Source organism: Macrobrachium nipponense, chromosome 32 (assembly GCF_015104395.2).
Source record: "Macrobrachium nipponense isolate FS-2020 chromosome 32, ASM1510439v2, whole genome shotgun sequence".
NCBI lineage: Eukaryota > Metazoa > Arthropoda > Malacostraca > Decapoda > Palaemonidae > Macrobrachium > Macrobrachium nipponense.
Window position 1 is genome coordinate 22,246,292 of NC_061094.1, and position 15,485 is coordinate 22,261,776.

Below are 15,485 nucleotides of genomic sequence, written 5' to 3' on the forward strand. Positions count from 1 at the left end.
AAACTCGTATATCTCCCATACTGTCAGCTTGAATTTTGAAACTTGAAAGTTTTTCCCACTTTGAGTTCTTTCTGATGCATTACAGCTTCAGCTGGATTGGAAACCAGTGTAGTGAATTAAGCATGACAGTCATTGAGTAAAGTAGTGATTGTGATTGTGCAATTAGTAATTTTTAGATTGACCTTGCTTTTGCCTCTTCAAAGAAGTAGCTGTCAGTCTGCTTTGCATACCATTTTATTGAACTTCACTACAAATGCAAGTTGTAGAATGACTTCTTCAGATAGTGTCGTCAGTACATCATTTACTCCACAGGTTTACAATCCAATGAAAGCTGATCATACATACATAATGTTGGGATGATATTTTCACCAGCAAGACTCAAGACTCAAAGGAAGAAAAATTTTCAAGTTTCAATATTCAAAATGAGATCATAGGAGCTACTTGATATGAAAGTTTTTAAAAACAACTTTCAGTAAGTTCACCAAAACTCAATTTTGCAAAGTCAAGTTCAAAGTCCAAAAATTACCTTTACCAAGCTAAATTCATAATCAATTACTCCTTCCAAAGGTTGATTGGGCAATATTACTAATAAAAATTAAAGATTACTGTATAGTAGGAGGACTTTATTAAGATTAAGCTGGGCATAATGTAACGAAGCCAGTGGTCTCTCTTCTGCAAAAATCTAAAGGTAAAATTATAATGAAGGCTCATTAAAAGCAAACAAAGCAGTATTCTACTTCTCTGAAACTTAAATTGGCTAAGATCTTTGCATAAGAAAGCCATGCTAGGAAAATAGTTTTCTCAGCAGCAGCATTATGGAACAATAACTTCCCCATGAACTAACCATGAACTACAGTATTTTTCACAGCAACCAAATGTTACAACAGCTTTTTACAATTACAATTTCATTACACTACAAATTTTTGTAACAGAATCTCATGATACACAGTATCACATGATGATATAATCAATCAAATCCTTTAATACTTTATTTTCCAGTAACTGACATTCACTGTTCAGTCAGTGAATAAGATACTATACTTGGAATTAGTTGCTGCTAAAGATGGTATAACTGAACTATGTAATGAAGTAAAAATCATAAATTTACTACACTTCCCTCCTTAATGGTCAGCACAGTTCTGTAAACAGTAAACATTTCTGCATGATGTAGAGTGAAAATGATAAAGGCAGAAAAATCATGATGTGAAAAAATCTGTGTCAAAGTCTTTTATGAAATTAACCTAAATGACTTTCATGTAAAGAAAAGAACTGGGTATGAATTTTGCTGAGGGAAAATTCTAGTAGCAAACCTTTCATCAAACGAAAATATTACTTGTCAATTGTTTGGATGTCCATGTGTATCTCTTTCTAGGTAGGTATGTCCACCTGTATCACTCTCTAGATACGTCCATAAATCAATAGATAATATGTAGGATCTATCAGAGACAACAAAATGAAAAAGATAGTGTATTAACATTTTATAAAATGTTCAAAATACTAATTACACACCACACACTTATGTAAATGACATTTTTGAAACAATGTAATTAACAAATTTTTACTGTAGCCAACTTAAATACTTTACTATGGGGATAGTTACAAACAATGTAGTATTGTTCACAGCAACAAACCTTACTCATTTACTGATATTGACCCTTAGTAGCTCTTACTACTGTCACACTACTTTCTGATCACTAGAATTTCCATGTAAAATTATTGTCCAGAAACAATGTTGGTTGTTATTCTTTGTTTACTGTAGTGTTAGTGCGTTGTTTTTTCTTTCACCAAAAGAATATTAGGCAGTTAATTTTAAAACAAGTATTTTGTTATTAATTAGGATATCTACAGTCTTCCCTTAAAATAACAACAAGGAAGAGGCATGATAATATCATCCTTAATTCTCTATGTATAACACTCGGTATCTATGACTTCAGTTTTTAAAATAATCTTTTATTACTACGTACTTATAAAATAAATAAATCACTTACCCTATGCCTAATTAATACATTATTAAATCAACTCTCCCCTTTAAGTTGGTTAAGAATCATGCTGTCATGACAAGGTTGGTTGTATAAACTCTCTCTCTCGGAAACAACATATGTACTAATATCTTCCTATCAATGGAAGATAATCTAGTATTTGACCTTTCATCAGGTGCAAATCTATGAAAAAGCGACCATAAAATGATCTCATTTCAAATTAATGTTCAACATAAAAAAAGAGAAGAAGATATTAATGAGATTAGATTACCGGCGACAAGACCTAAAAAAGCAGTACAGTTTTGGTCACCAACACTAAGAAAAGACATAAATAGATTAGGAGGAGTACAAGCAAGAGCCACAAAGTTAATTCCATCCATCAGGCAAATAGGTTACCGAAGACTACTAGAGAGCCTGAACTTGTATGGCTTAGAAACATGACGATTGCGAGGACAACTAATAGAAACATTTAAAATACTGATAGGCATAACAAAAGTAGACAGTAACCTATTTACATTAAATGAAAACCAGACAAGAAATAATGGATGGAAACTAGAACTGAAGAGATACTACACCTCCCATTGTGGGAACTTCTTTACATACAAGATATGTGACAAGTGGAATAAACCGCCACCAGAAGTTGTAGACAGCAAGTGTGGAAGAGTTTAAAAGAAAGCTAAACAAAATCATTAGGACACTGAATGCACAGTAAAACCTGCTCCTACAGATAACTGAGCACATGATGTCTCGTCGGATGGACTAAGAAGTCTTTGAGACATCCTAATTCTTGTAACTCCTTGGAACACTATTTGCAAAAAATTACAAGTGAAAGTGGATGTGAGTTTCCAGTGCCTCTACAATGGATGTATGTATACCTATTCTGTTTACATCTCATATTTACATAAACATAGATTAAATCCCATTTTTAAAATTTATTCTTGTCAGCAAAAAAATTACTTTTCATCAAAAACGACTGTTGCTTCCAGAGAGAGAGAGAGAGAGAGAGAAAGTTCATTTATTATGAGAGGAAATTAATGTGACAAATTCAAATTGTTCATTTATTAAGCTGGCCATAGTCCAGTGAGGACCTTTGCTCTGGAGCAACCTGTAACATGATAGGCAAAGACCTAACCTAGTTGAATTATACAATCAGAATTTAAACAGATTAGTCAGTACATACTTGATTCATTGCTCCCATTAAACATGAACAAATATTGGAGCACTTCATGTATTACACATAATATTTTTAGTTAATAATTATGTTGCAGTCAAGGGGAATAAAAAATTGAAGGATAGATTGCTGTATGAAGATACAAATAGTAATAATATTTTCTATAATTGAATTAATGGGGCTTAGAGAACCTGACTCTTGGGCAAATAGAATGTCAATGTTTAATACCTTCCCACTGAATTTATAAATCTGCCACATCACATTTTTTGTTTTGAGATTTATTATACAGTGTATATTCAATTTATATGAATTTCCGTCATTAATATGGGCTGGTGGCATCACTGAATACTAGGGCCAATTCATGAACCTTGTCCATTCATGCTCAGGAACAATTACCTATTCTTGAATGTTTCGGGACATTCACTATCTTTTAAAGTGAAAATATTTAGGTGAAAATTTTCAGTGATGAGAATGAAGTTGAACTCAGAAATGCAAAACTAAACTGCCTTTATTCATGAAAGGAGTTTGAGCAAATACTCCTTAGCAACTGAAGTCCCTAACATATAGCTAAGAAATGTCTCAGTTGATCCTCCAGACTGGGTAACCAATATAAAAGACGGTGCAATTCAAGCCTGAGTAAATTAGTGAACTAAATTAACAATAGTATATAACTTTGAAAATTATTTATTTAAGGTTTCCCTTAATGGCCAAGTACCAAGGAACAATGGGTAGACAGATTGATGGGTGCAGTCAGAGGAAAGCCTATAGTATGTACTATAGTGAAAGAGGAAATAGAAAGAAAGTGATTCAAAACAAGAGTGCAGCATGGGACTTTTGTGTTGCCATAAACATTTTATCATCTTATTGGGAATTAGTCAGTTTGGTAATGCAAAAGGAAAACTTCTACTATCATCAAGAGTTGCTAGTAGTACAGTATTGTACAACATTCCTGAACCAAAATGTCATAATATACATTTATCTTTCTCTGCTGACCTATTGCAATCTGGGATAAGTTGAGGAAAACTGAGATTTGTGTAAGAAGCTTCATTTAACTAATGATATGGTATCATAGGATCAGCTTTCTAAGAAAAATTCAAAAGAACTATTAACTATGTCGTTAACTCATTTGAGTTCTTTTTCATTGTCTTACTCTATTGTTGTGCAGATTGTCTTTTTTTTTTTTTTTTAATCCACATTCATTCTCTCTTCTATTTTGTTTTTTAAGTGCTATTTGATATTTTAATTTTAAAAGGCAAAAAATCCATGAAACCTATGCTCATTAAATAAATTTACAACAAAGTGTACCCAAAACTTTGCTAGCCTTCAAGATGATACATTATATTACATGACTTACTGATTTAAGAGATCTAATGACTTTGTGTAAAAGGCAGTGCTTTTTTTACTTAAAAGAAAATTCAAATGATAATTTCCTAGACTTTCTTGTCTGTTCTTTGAGAAAATGGCAATTAGTTCTGCATGATATTCCTAAATGCTTGATATCTGTATCCGTGCCAAATCCTGTTTTACTGACCTCACTCATTTTGCCTGTTAATGTACAATTAACATATTTTTTCCTGCTTGTGGATGGACAGATATGCTGTAATATACATATTTATCCTATCTTTTTCCTATCCATTACTAATAAGGATACTGTATTTCATTACCTTTTGCTAGCTTTCAGTATCTCAAGTACTATTAAAAAATATGATAGGAGGAATTTTAAGCAACTTGTTGTCATATTTTTATTACTTGTTCTGAGGAGTTTTCTTGAGTATATAAGACATTTTTAATGCCAGATTGTACACTTTAAAAAACTGAAGTCTCACTCTTAGCATATGCTTACAGTAAGTGTTCTTTTAAACATATGAGGAATTTCTCCTGACAGGAGGTACACTGAAGACCCCAGCGGATGCTGATGAAGAATCATTGCAAGCGATGTGGGTTGGTGACTTCTCAGAGCTCACTTTAAGAGGCAATGACATTTTCCCTCTCATTCAGAAAGCAAAGCAATTTTGGATGAAGCGAGAGGAACCATGGCACCCAACATTGCTCCCAGTCAATAAACCTTATACCAGACTTCTCCTCAGACTGGTGATTGCAATTCGTAAAAGAGTGAAGTAAGTGGAATATTTTAGAACCTAGTGTGACTGTGCAAGAATTTTCCATTTTTCAGGGCTTGATACTGTAATAATAAAAATACTTTTTGTAAATAAATTCCACAACTTAACAGTTCTATTGCATATACATTAACCACAATTTTAAGTGGCTTGTTATTTTTCCACAGCAACCGAGTTTGCATTCTAACAAGTGATAAAACAGCAACTCATCTTCCAGTGACAGAAATTAATCCAGTGAGATCAGTTCATTCAACTTTAAGAAAATACATGACAGTAAGTACACCATAAATTCTTATTCATTATCGTGTGTGACATTAGGATTTAGTTGTGCACCTTGGTGAGCTTAGGGTGACAGTTGTCAGATAATTTTTTGTACATAATTTATTACTGTGTTTTGTGCCATAATATTAAAGAAATTTTAGGGGTCAAAGAAAACAAGAGGAATTACTTTTCACAACTTAAAAAATGCAATATATACTTTCAGGAAATATTTGGATCAGATTTGCCACCACACAGACCTCAGGGTGTCCTTAGTGTTGAAATGAAAACCAGCTCCCCCAGTGGTAATCATGATGGCACCTGCATAACAATTCTTGTTCCAATTCGCAAGGCTCTTGAAGATGTCCCTCTTATTGATAAATATTCATGGATTGAATTAAGCAAACCTCTAGGGGAAGACCTCCTCACCCGTATGGGGAAGAACATGATTGTACCCTTGAATGTCATACGGTAAGACCAGGAGATGTTCTAGTTCTTCCCACTTGTATCATGGCTACTTCAGTGGGTCAAGATGAAGGATAAGGGAACCAGTTACTGGAGGCTGTGTTTCAATTACAAGGCTCATAATATTCATGAATGGGTTCGGTCCTTGACTCTCTCTTCCGTCTCCAAGATGTCATCCTTGATTTTAATCAAGGTGATGTTGTAGAGGGCAATTTAGGTACTTAAGTCTATTCTTGTATCAGATATATTGCTTTTACTGTAAACATCCATGATGACTGCAGAGTGCATGACCTGGCTGATAAGCTTCAAGAATCTCTGTTGAATATTATCTTTATCTTTAAAACTTGGAGTTATTTTGGCTGTACTGCTCAAAAAATGATTTTCCAGTTTACTGTACCTCTAATGCATCCATCTGACTTTTATTAAGGCAATTTCAACTTAACAGTTTTACTGTATTGTTGCTTGTAGCCATCTGTTGTATGAATGGTTTTCCTGACGTCATATTTATCTGTGATCAGTATAGAAATTATGGCTCTTATTGTTGAAAGTATGTTGAATGTTTATCTGTTCATCTTTAAAGTTTTCATTGTTCGTTATTAACTTGAATTATAGTCATTATAATGTTTGTGACTTTTAAGTCTTCTTTATTAAATGAAAGTAGTTCTATAGTTAACAATACAGGGTAAAATTGGAGTACTTGACTGATTTATATTTAAGCAACTTCTGTTGTAAATTTAGTCAGTTACATATATTGTTGACTCTTAAATAGGAAAGGTCACACGTGAGACAGTATCATTCTTGATGCATGTAAATATGCAGTTCATGATAATCTTAGCAATATGGTCATATTTCATTCATTATTGTGTTTATAATTCTTATGGAAATAAGATTACTGAGACACTTTATTTGAGAAGTAGAAGTATGACTAAAAAGTAATTTTCTTTTGGGTATGTTAAAAGGAGTACAAATTTAATATAGTAGAGTGCAGTACTCATAATTTTACTTAGTTTCTCAGCAATTTAGATATTGCACCTTTTTGACATAAAGGGAAGAGTAAGCTCTTTTCTTATTGTAGTTATAGATGATTTGTTTTGTAAATATATTTTTATAGATGAAATATCTAACATTATCTAGGTTGCAATAACTACTGTACCTCATTTAAGGTTAAAGATCTTAGTAATAAGGTCATGAGGTGTACTTTTGTTTTGAGAAGTGGAAAGATGTGTTTGACGGATTGTGTTTGGATTGTTGTATTGTTGACATCCTTTAGAGTCTAAACTATGGCTTTAATCATGCCTTATGTATAATGTAATATAGTAAATACTTGAGCGTTACTGTAATCACTTGTTATGATATATAATGTATAGAGCTACATAAGACTGTCAGAAAATGAAGGAAGAATAATGATCAACAGTGGTGGTTTTACAAGTAGTGACTGTAAGCATGACCTGTGTAAATTTTACCAGTGACACATGTTTCTATACTGTAATCTATTTCCTTCACATTTAGCATGACTGACTTTGGGAGTAATTGCCTTAACTACAAAATGCTCAATTACATACAGTTCAGAATATCATTCTTATTTTTTTCACAAAAACTATATCATCATTCTTTTGGTTTGTTGAAGTGCAGTAATTAGATGTGAGGTCTTTTTAAGTTAGTTTATGTTGTAAGTAAGAATGAGGTTATAATTCATGAAGGAACCCCATAAATGTCAAGATGCATGCAAAATATCTCTGCTATTACCTCAAAAACCTCACAGCTGTCCAGTTTACTACTAAGTGTGGTAAGTGATGGGAAATATATTTCCCACCATATCATTGGTGATCAGTTTGAATTCAAAATGGTTTCGCTTGAGAAATTTTGTATTAGTGGATTTTAATGGTACTTTGAATTTCATCCATTACTAATTAATATAATAATGCGAGTTATTCAATTGTTTATCTACATCTATTATGTATATGATTTGCCCTTTCATTTGGAAAAGGAATAATTTTTAACTCAGTGACTGAGTGTTTAGTGGGTTAAAGTGCTATTTGATTTATCTCCAAGGTGCTGCTGAATAAGTTGACATATCATTAGCTCTTCTTATGTTATGTCATTTGCATGTGTATTGTAAATTCTTACCAAAGGTTAAGACAAGCAGATTGAAATAGAAGTATTGTACTTGTTAGTTGTGTAGCTACTTGCTGCAAAATAGCACTAAGTATTCAGCTAAGTGCATATCAAGTAATTAGCTCATCAAACTTCTATTCCTTGTTAGGACACCAATAAACTCTTTTAAGTACACAAGGTCTTCTAGTTTTCTTGAAATTCACATGACAAAAATGTGTAGGTAAGGGTGTGTTAACGACCTCAAAAAACAGAGAAAATTTAGATTAGCAGTGGCTGATCTTGAATCTCAAATAAAGATTTAGTAAGCCAGGACCTTTTCTTAGTGGTTCTTAATGTTCTGAAAAACATAAGAGAGCTAAATTTTTGCTGGAATCTCACTGACCATACCTAGCATAACAGGATAGGCTTTAGAGGATAATTTTTCATCAGAAATTTTAGCACAGGCAGTGGGTCAGAATAGTAGAGATTCTTGAGGAATCTTGAGTCCTTCTGCCTAAGTCAATGTATTTGGTCTCTTTGGGCCATGTATTACATTTGAATATTTGAACAGTTGCAATACAAAATGTAGTGTAAATTAAGTTAATGATGTTTTTATCCAAAATAAATTTTAAGTCATGTGGAGAACCAGGTGCTTAATATTTTATGGCATATATTGTCAGGTACCTGCAATATTAATTAGTTTTCTAGTTTTTACCAACCTTTCAGTCTTTAGGTAGAAGTGCCAGTAATCCTTCAGTCATTTGGACAGATAGGTCAAAGATGGATACGGGTATCTGCAAAGACTGAATAATATGTAGTAAGTAGTAAGTATACTTGCCTATGCTAGGCTACCCCAAAATCATAGCCTAGCCCAAGTCAATAAAACCTACAGAATGTAAAGAAATAAGAACAATATAACATTGCATACTAAAAATACCCAAAACTACAGCACTTTAGCAGGAAAAATCTCTCACTCCAGATCTTCATCAAGATATCTAACCTGCCAAAACTACATAATAATGAAGTCTGTATCACCACATACACAAAATTGCTATACTAGACTACCCAGTATTAAACATAGTACTTTTCTAACAAACTATCTCCTTTAGTTTGCAAACTGTATGGTGAGCTGTTGAAATAAAAGGAAATGTTTACTCACACTGACTCTTGAATACTGGTGCCAACTCAACATTACATGTGTACTGTACATACTATTTGTTTTGTGTTCACAGATGTAAGATATATGTAGCATGTAATGTACAGTACTATCCAACAAGTGTGTAATGGGACTAAAAGTTTGAATGGTTGCACTTTACAGGTTGATACCATTCATCTCTCTCTCTCTCTCTCTCTCTCTCTCTCTCTCTCTCTCTCTCTCTCTCTCTCTCTCTCTCTATATATATATATATATATATATATATATATATATAGATATATATATATATATATATATATATATATATATATATATATATATATATATATATACGTATATATATATATATATATATATATATATATATATATATAATATATATATATATATATATATATATATATATATATATATATATATATAATATATATATATATATATATATATATATATATATATATTATATATATACATACAGGCGTCCCCGGGTTACGACGGTCTTGGCTTACGACGTTCCGAGGTTAAGGCGCTTTTCAATTATATTCATCAGAAATTTATTTCCAGGGTTACGATGCATGTTCCAGGGTTACGACACCTACAACACTAATCTGGCAGATGAAAATATGACACCAAAAATGCAAAATAATCAATATTTGAAGGTTTTTTGGGTGAAAAAGGCAATAAGAATGCAGTTTACATAGTTTTCAATGCATAGAGAGCATTAAAAGTTTTGTTTTCTTAGGATTTTTTATGATGTTCCGGCTCACGACAATTTACGGGTTTACGACGCGTCTCAAGAACGGAACCCCCGTCATAACCCGGGACTGCCTGTATATATCTATATATATATATATATATATATATATATATATATATATATTACTATATATATTATTATATTATATATATATATATATTATATTATATATATATTATATATATATATATATATATATTATATATATATATATTATATATATGTGTGTGTGTAGAATCTACTGGTAACTTTTTTACCAGATACATATGCAATTGTAATAGCCACAATGCCCTCTTAACTTCTTGAATTCTTTGCTCTTTTTTGGATATGCTTGTCACTACAAAGCCTGAAGATCCAAACTAAAAGAAATTTGAAGAAATTTGTGATGTCTGGTACTGGTAAACGAACCCAGGTCCTATATCACAAAGAGCAAAGAATTCAAGAAGTTAAGAGGGCATTGTGGCTTATTACGATATATATAAATACAGCAGTCCCCCAGGGTTACACGGGGGTTCGTTCTTGAGACGCGTCGTAAGCCGAAAATCGTCGTAAGCCGGAACGACGCTTGGAAATATGTCTTAACTAATAAAAAGTTATAAAAACCTTACTTGTAATCCTTTGGTTACACTACATGTCGTTTCCTGTAGTTTTATGTACAAACCTGGAGTTATTTTCATAAAAGAATGCTGGTTCTTGAAGGTAAAAACTATTGTAATCCTCTGGTGACACTACATTCTTGAAGTTTTATGTACAACCTGGAGTGATTTTGCAAAATCTTGAGGGCTACAAGAACAGCTGATTACTATTTACGTATCATATAGACTAATTAAAGTAAATGTATCTTTAAATAGGCTTATATATTAGTATCAACAAAACATTTCCTGCCATGAGTCAGAGGCCGTTTTCAATGAAACGAACACTTGCTCTGTCCTATCTGGTTCAGAAAATAAACGTTATGTCAATCCCCGAGACCATTGTTGCCAAAGCGTCTCTCTCTCTCTCTCTCTCTCTCTCTCTCTCTCTCTCTCTCTCTGATCAAATTACAATTGGAAACTTGACATACGGATTGTCCTAATATACGAATGTTTTGAGATATAACAGAAAATTTGCGAAAATACAAGCTTTGATATACAACGAAATATTTGAGATACGATTTTGCGATGAGTGTTAGTTGTATAGGCGACCGATAAATGGCGTTCAGTCTGTTTGTTTGTTGGTGCTGCATGTTAACACGTCGTTGTTTAGTTCGTTGTATTTGCGCCTATTTTTCGTGTTATTTTGTCTATTTTATTATTAACCATGGGTCTCAAAGCTAAAGACAAAGCAGGTGATAAGAAAAAAACCCAAGAAAATGATTTCGATGGAAGCAAAACATGAAATTATAGCCAAAGCATGTGAACGTGGACGGCGTTCGTATCGTCGATTTTGGCAAACGAGTATGGTCGAAATCCTTCTACAATATCCACGATCATCAAGCAGAAGGAAGCTATAAAAACCCCCGAGACCATTGTTGCCAAAGCGTCTCTCCTCTCTCTCTCTCTCTCTCTCTCTCTCTCCTCTCTCTCTCTCTCTCCTTCTCTCTCTCTCTGATGCAAATTACGTACTGGATAATATGTCTCTTTGGATACTTCGATTTTGCCAAATATTGAGGGCTACAAGAACAGTTGATTACTATTTACGTATCATATAGACTAATTAAAGTAAACGTATCTTTAAATAGGCTTATATTATTAGTATCAACAAAACATTTTACTGGCATGAGTCAGAGGCCGTTTAAAACGAAACGAACACTTTCCTCTGTCCTTAACTCGAGCGTCGGAAGACGCTCTTCTCTTTGGATACTTACGGAATTTGCGTTGTAATCTAACCAGAAACTTCGTTCGTATAAGCAATGATTTTTTCATTATTGCGCTTTTGGACTGTTATATGTAAACTAGTATGTTATTCATTCGCTCGGAAACTAGTTCCGCATATGAGGCGTCACTAAAAAACATAGAAAAATACAACATAAAAAGTGTCGAAAATCATCATAATCTCAAAATTTTTTGTTGTATCTAACCAGAAACTTATTTTTATTAATATACTGTGCTAAACTATAAAGGATTTTTATCATAGTATGCGTTTTTTAAAAGCGTCGTTAACTCGGAGCGTCGGAAGACGCCCCTCTTCTCTCCTCTCTCCCACCCCTCTCTCTTCCTCTCTTCTCTATCCCGCTCTCTCTCTCTCTCGTCCTCTCTCTTCTCTCTCTTTCTCATCTCTCTCTCTCTCTCTCTCTCTGATCAAATTACTGGATAATGTCTCTCTTTGGTACTTGGAATTTGCGTTGTAATCTAACCAGAAACTTCGTTTTGTTATTATTACTGGAAACAAGCAATGATTTTTTCATTATTTGCGCTTTTGGACTGTTATATGTAAACTAGTATGTATTCATTCGCTCGGAAACTAGTTCCGCATATGAGGCGTCACTAAAAAACAGAAAAATACAACATAAAAAGTGTCGAAAATCATCATAATCTCAAAATTTTTGTTGTAATCTAACCAGAAACTTATTTTTATTAATATACTGTGCTAAACTATAAAGGATTTTTATCATAGTATGCGTTTTTTTAAAAGCGTCGTTAACTCGGAGCGTCGGAAGCGTCAGCGTCGTAACCTCGGAACAAGCGTCGTAACCCAGGACGGATTTTTCAATTGAATATTTAAGAAAAAGCGTCGTAACCTCGGAACGTCGTAGCCGGAACCGTCGTAACCCGGGGACCGCCTGTATATATTATTATTATATATATATATATATATATATATATATATATATATATATATATATATATATATATTATATAGTACATACATAATACATATTCCCAAGTGGACCCCCGGTATTCGTGTTCTCCGGATTCGCTGACTCACACATTAGTGGATTTCTCTCTGGAATGTTTCCCCCGCATTATTCGTGGAAAATTTGCCTATTCATGGTATTTTTCTATGAGAAACATCCACAATTCCTGGCTTTTTTTTTTAGCAATTTCATCATAAATGCACTTTTTGCAACAGGCATAAAAATTTTTAGTGGGTTTTTCTTGAGTTTTAACTACCAAAATAGGAGGATTTAAGCATTTTTATAGGGGTTCCAACTGTTCGCGGGTTCCAACTTTTCACAGGAGGGTCTGGTACGCATCCCCTGCGAATACGGGGGTGACCACTGTAATTATATCAAATTGTAGTACAGCATATTTATTATCACTAAAATCCATGAATAAAATTAATATATGTATATATATATAATATATAACAATATATATATACACACACACAAACCTGATGCAATTTATTATAATCCTGTTTCTAACCAATATCTTAAACTGCCACTATGCAGAAGGAACAAGTGACAGCCAAGCGGGTGGATTTGTGCATCTCCTCACAAACAGCCACCAATTATCAATGTTGTCTCCTAGTTTTATCAACTGGATCAGCTGAGAGAGTTACAAGGATTATGATGTCAAAGACTTATTAGTCTGTAGAGAGAGAGAGAGAGAGAAAGAGAAATGAACAGGATCAATGTGTACGAGCAATCATTCAAATTTATAGTCCCATTACACACTTGTTGGATAGACTAATACTGCATTACATACTACATATATCTTACTACTGTGTGAGCATACAACAAATATGTACAGTACACATGTAATGTTGAGTTGGCACCAGTATTCAAGAGTCAGTGTGAGTAAACCTTTCCAATTATTTCAATAGCTCACCATACAGTTTGCAAACTAGAGAAGATAGGCTTGTTAGAAAAAGTATTGTTTAGTACAGGACAGTATAGTATAGTCATTTTGTGTGTGTGGTGATCTAGAGACTTCATTATTAATATGCAGTTTTGGTAGGCTAGCCATCTTGATGAAGGTCTGGAGAGAAATTTTGCCTGCTGGAACCCCTATTAAAAAAGTTTAAAACTGACTATTTTGTTAGTTCATACTCAAGAAAAAGCCACTGAAAAAGCTTACAAGTACCTGGTTTGTTAATAGTTTTATCACAAAAAGTGCACTTAATCATGAAATTGATGTGAAAATACAGTAATTTATGGATATTTCTCATAGAATAAATACCGTGAATATGTGAGCCCATAAATTTTGAAAACGTAAATGTCAAGAACGTGAATTGGGGGTCCACTGTACACAGACACACAGACACACACACACACACACATATATATATATATATATATATATATATATATATATATATATATATATATATATATATATATATATATATATATATATATATATGGTGGTACCTTGGGTCACGAACAGTCCTGTTCACAAACAAATCGGGTTACGAAACCAGATTTTCAAAAACTTTTGTTCTGGTTCACGAACCATGCTTCAAGCCACGAAAACAAACAATAGGCTAACCCCCTTTCCTCCTATCTATCCATTTCTAGTTAGGGCTAACCACTTTTCCTCCTTATCTATCCCATTTTCTAGTTAGGCTAACCACTTTTCCTCCATCCCTTTATCTATCCCATCTTCTAGTTAAGTTAAAAACAGCAAAAGAGAATGCTAAAAGTATCATTAGTATGTTACACTTGTGTAAACGCATACAGCCAGAAACAGCTGATTTGCTACGAAGTTGAACAACCGAATCCAATAACAACAACAGTTTGCTTGCATTTCAACCATCATATGATAGGAAAAAATTACCGTTATGTTACAAATGACGTTAAGTAGAATAGGATTGATATATTTTTACATTACTATATCATTATTCGCTATGGAGAAAAGATCAGCGAGGGCATATACTGCTAAATTTAAACAGCAAGTTGTAGCTGAAGGTGAGGAAAGAATGTTCATCTGCTAACGACTATTATTGTGCATCGGCAATATGAATGAACTTCCCCCAAACTTTGGTATAGTACCATCAAACCCAACCATAAACAAAATTTGAGAAAAACATGTTTTAATCAAAACTATATGGCATGAAAGAACACATTTTACCGTTTTCACTCTGATAAAAGATAAATATGTAAAGCTCATTGTATTCTGATGAAATCCAGAGAAAATAAACGTGCCCTCGGTGCCATCTTCTAACGAAAAGTAACTAAATTTTTTTCACAACGATGTGTATTCAAGTGATATTTCAACTTGGAAACACTTTGTATATCGTAAAATAAACTTGTCCCATGTCAATAGAGTAGGCTATCTTGTGATTCATTTATGCTAATAACTAGAAGCAAGAAAATCGCTCCGATTTGAGTTCAATACAGCAAAATAAACTGACCTCTCAATCATCCTCAGCTGATTTCCAAACAAAAATATACAATAGAAATATGTGAAAATAAATACATAATTGGATGCGGTGAAGTAAAGCATAACTTTGTGCCAGCAAACCATAAAAAAAAAAAAAAAAAAAATGGAAAGAAAATAAAGTGTCTGAGGTTTTAATGAATTATTTTTTACATTATTCTACATAAATGGGGGAATTACTATTC

General features: G+C 33.1%; 1 protein-coding gene across 4 annotated transcripts in view; it reads left to right on the forward strand.

The window, feature by feature from the left end:
- Positions 1-15,485, forward strand: part of LOC135207271 (8-oxo-dGDP phosphatase NUDT18-like) — a 71,566-nt gene that overhangs the window by 40,967 nt on the left and 15,114 nt on the right. For all 4 annotated transcript variants that reach the window (XR_010312941.1, XR_010312943.1, XM_064238927.1 and 1 more), the window contains 3 exons: positions 5,036-5,267; positions 5,435-5,540; positions 5,752-5,996. Coding sequence is in view for 2 of the 4 variants with exons in the window: in XM_064238927.1 (XP_064094997.1) it covers positions 5,036-5,267; positions 5,435-5,540; positions 5,752-5,996 (583 nt within the window). In the remaining 2 variants the exon portion in view is untranslated. The remainder of the gene's footprint in view (positions 1-5,035; positions 5,268-5,434; positions 5,541-5,751; positions 5,997-15,485) is intronic.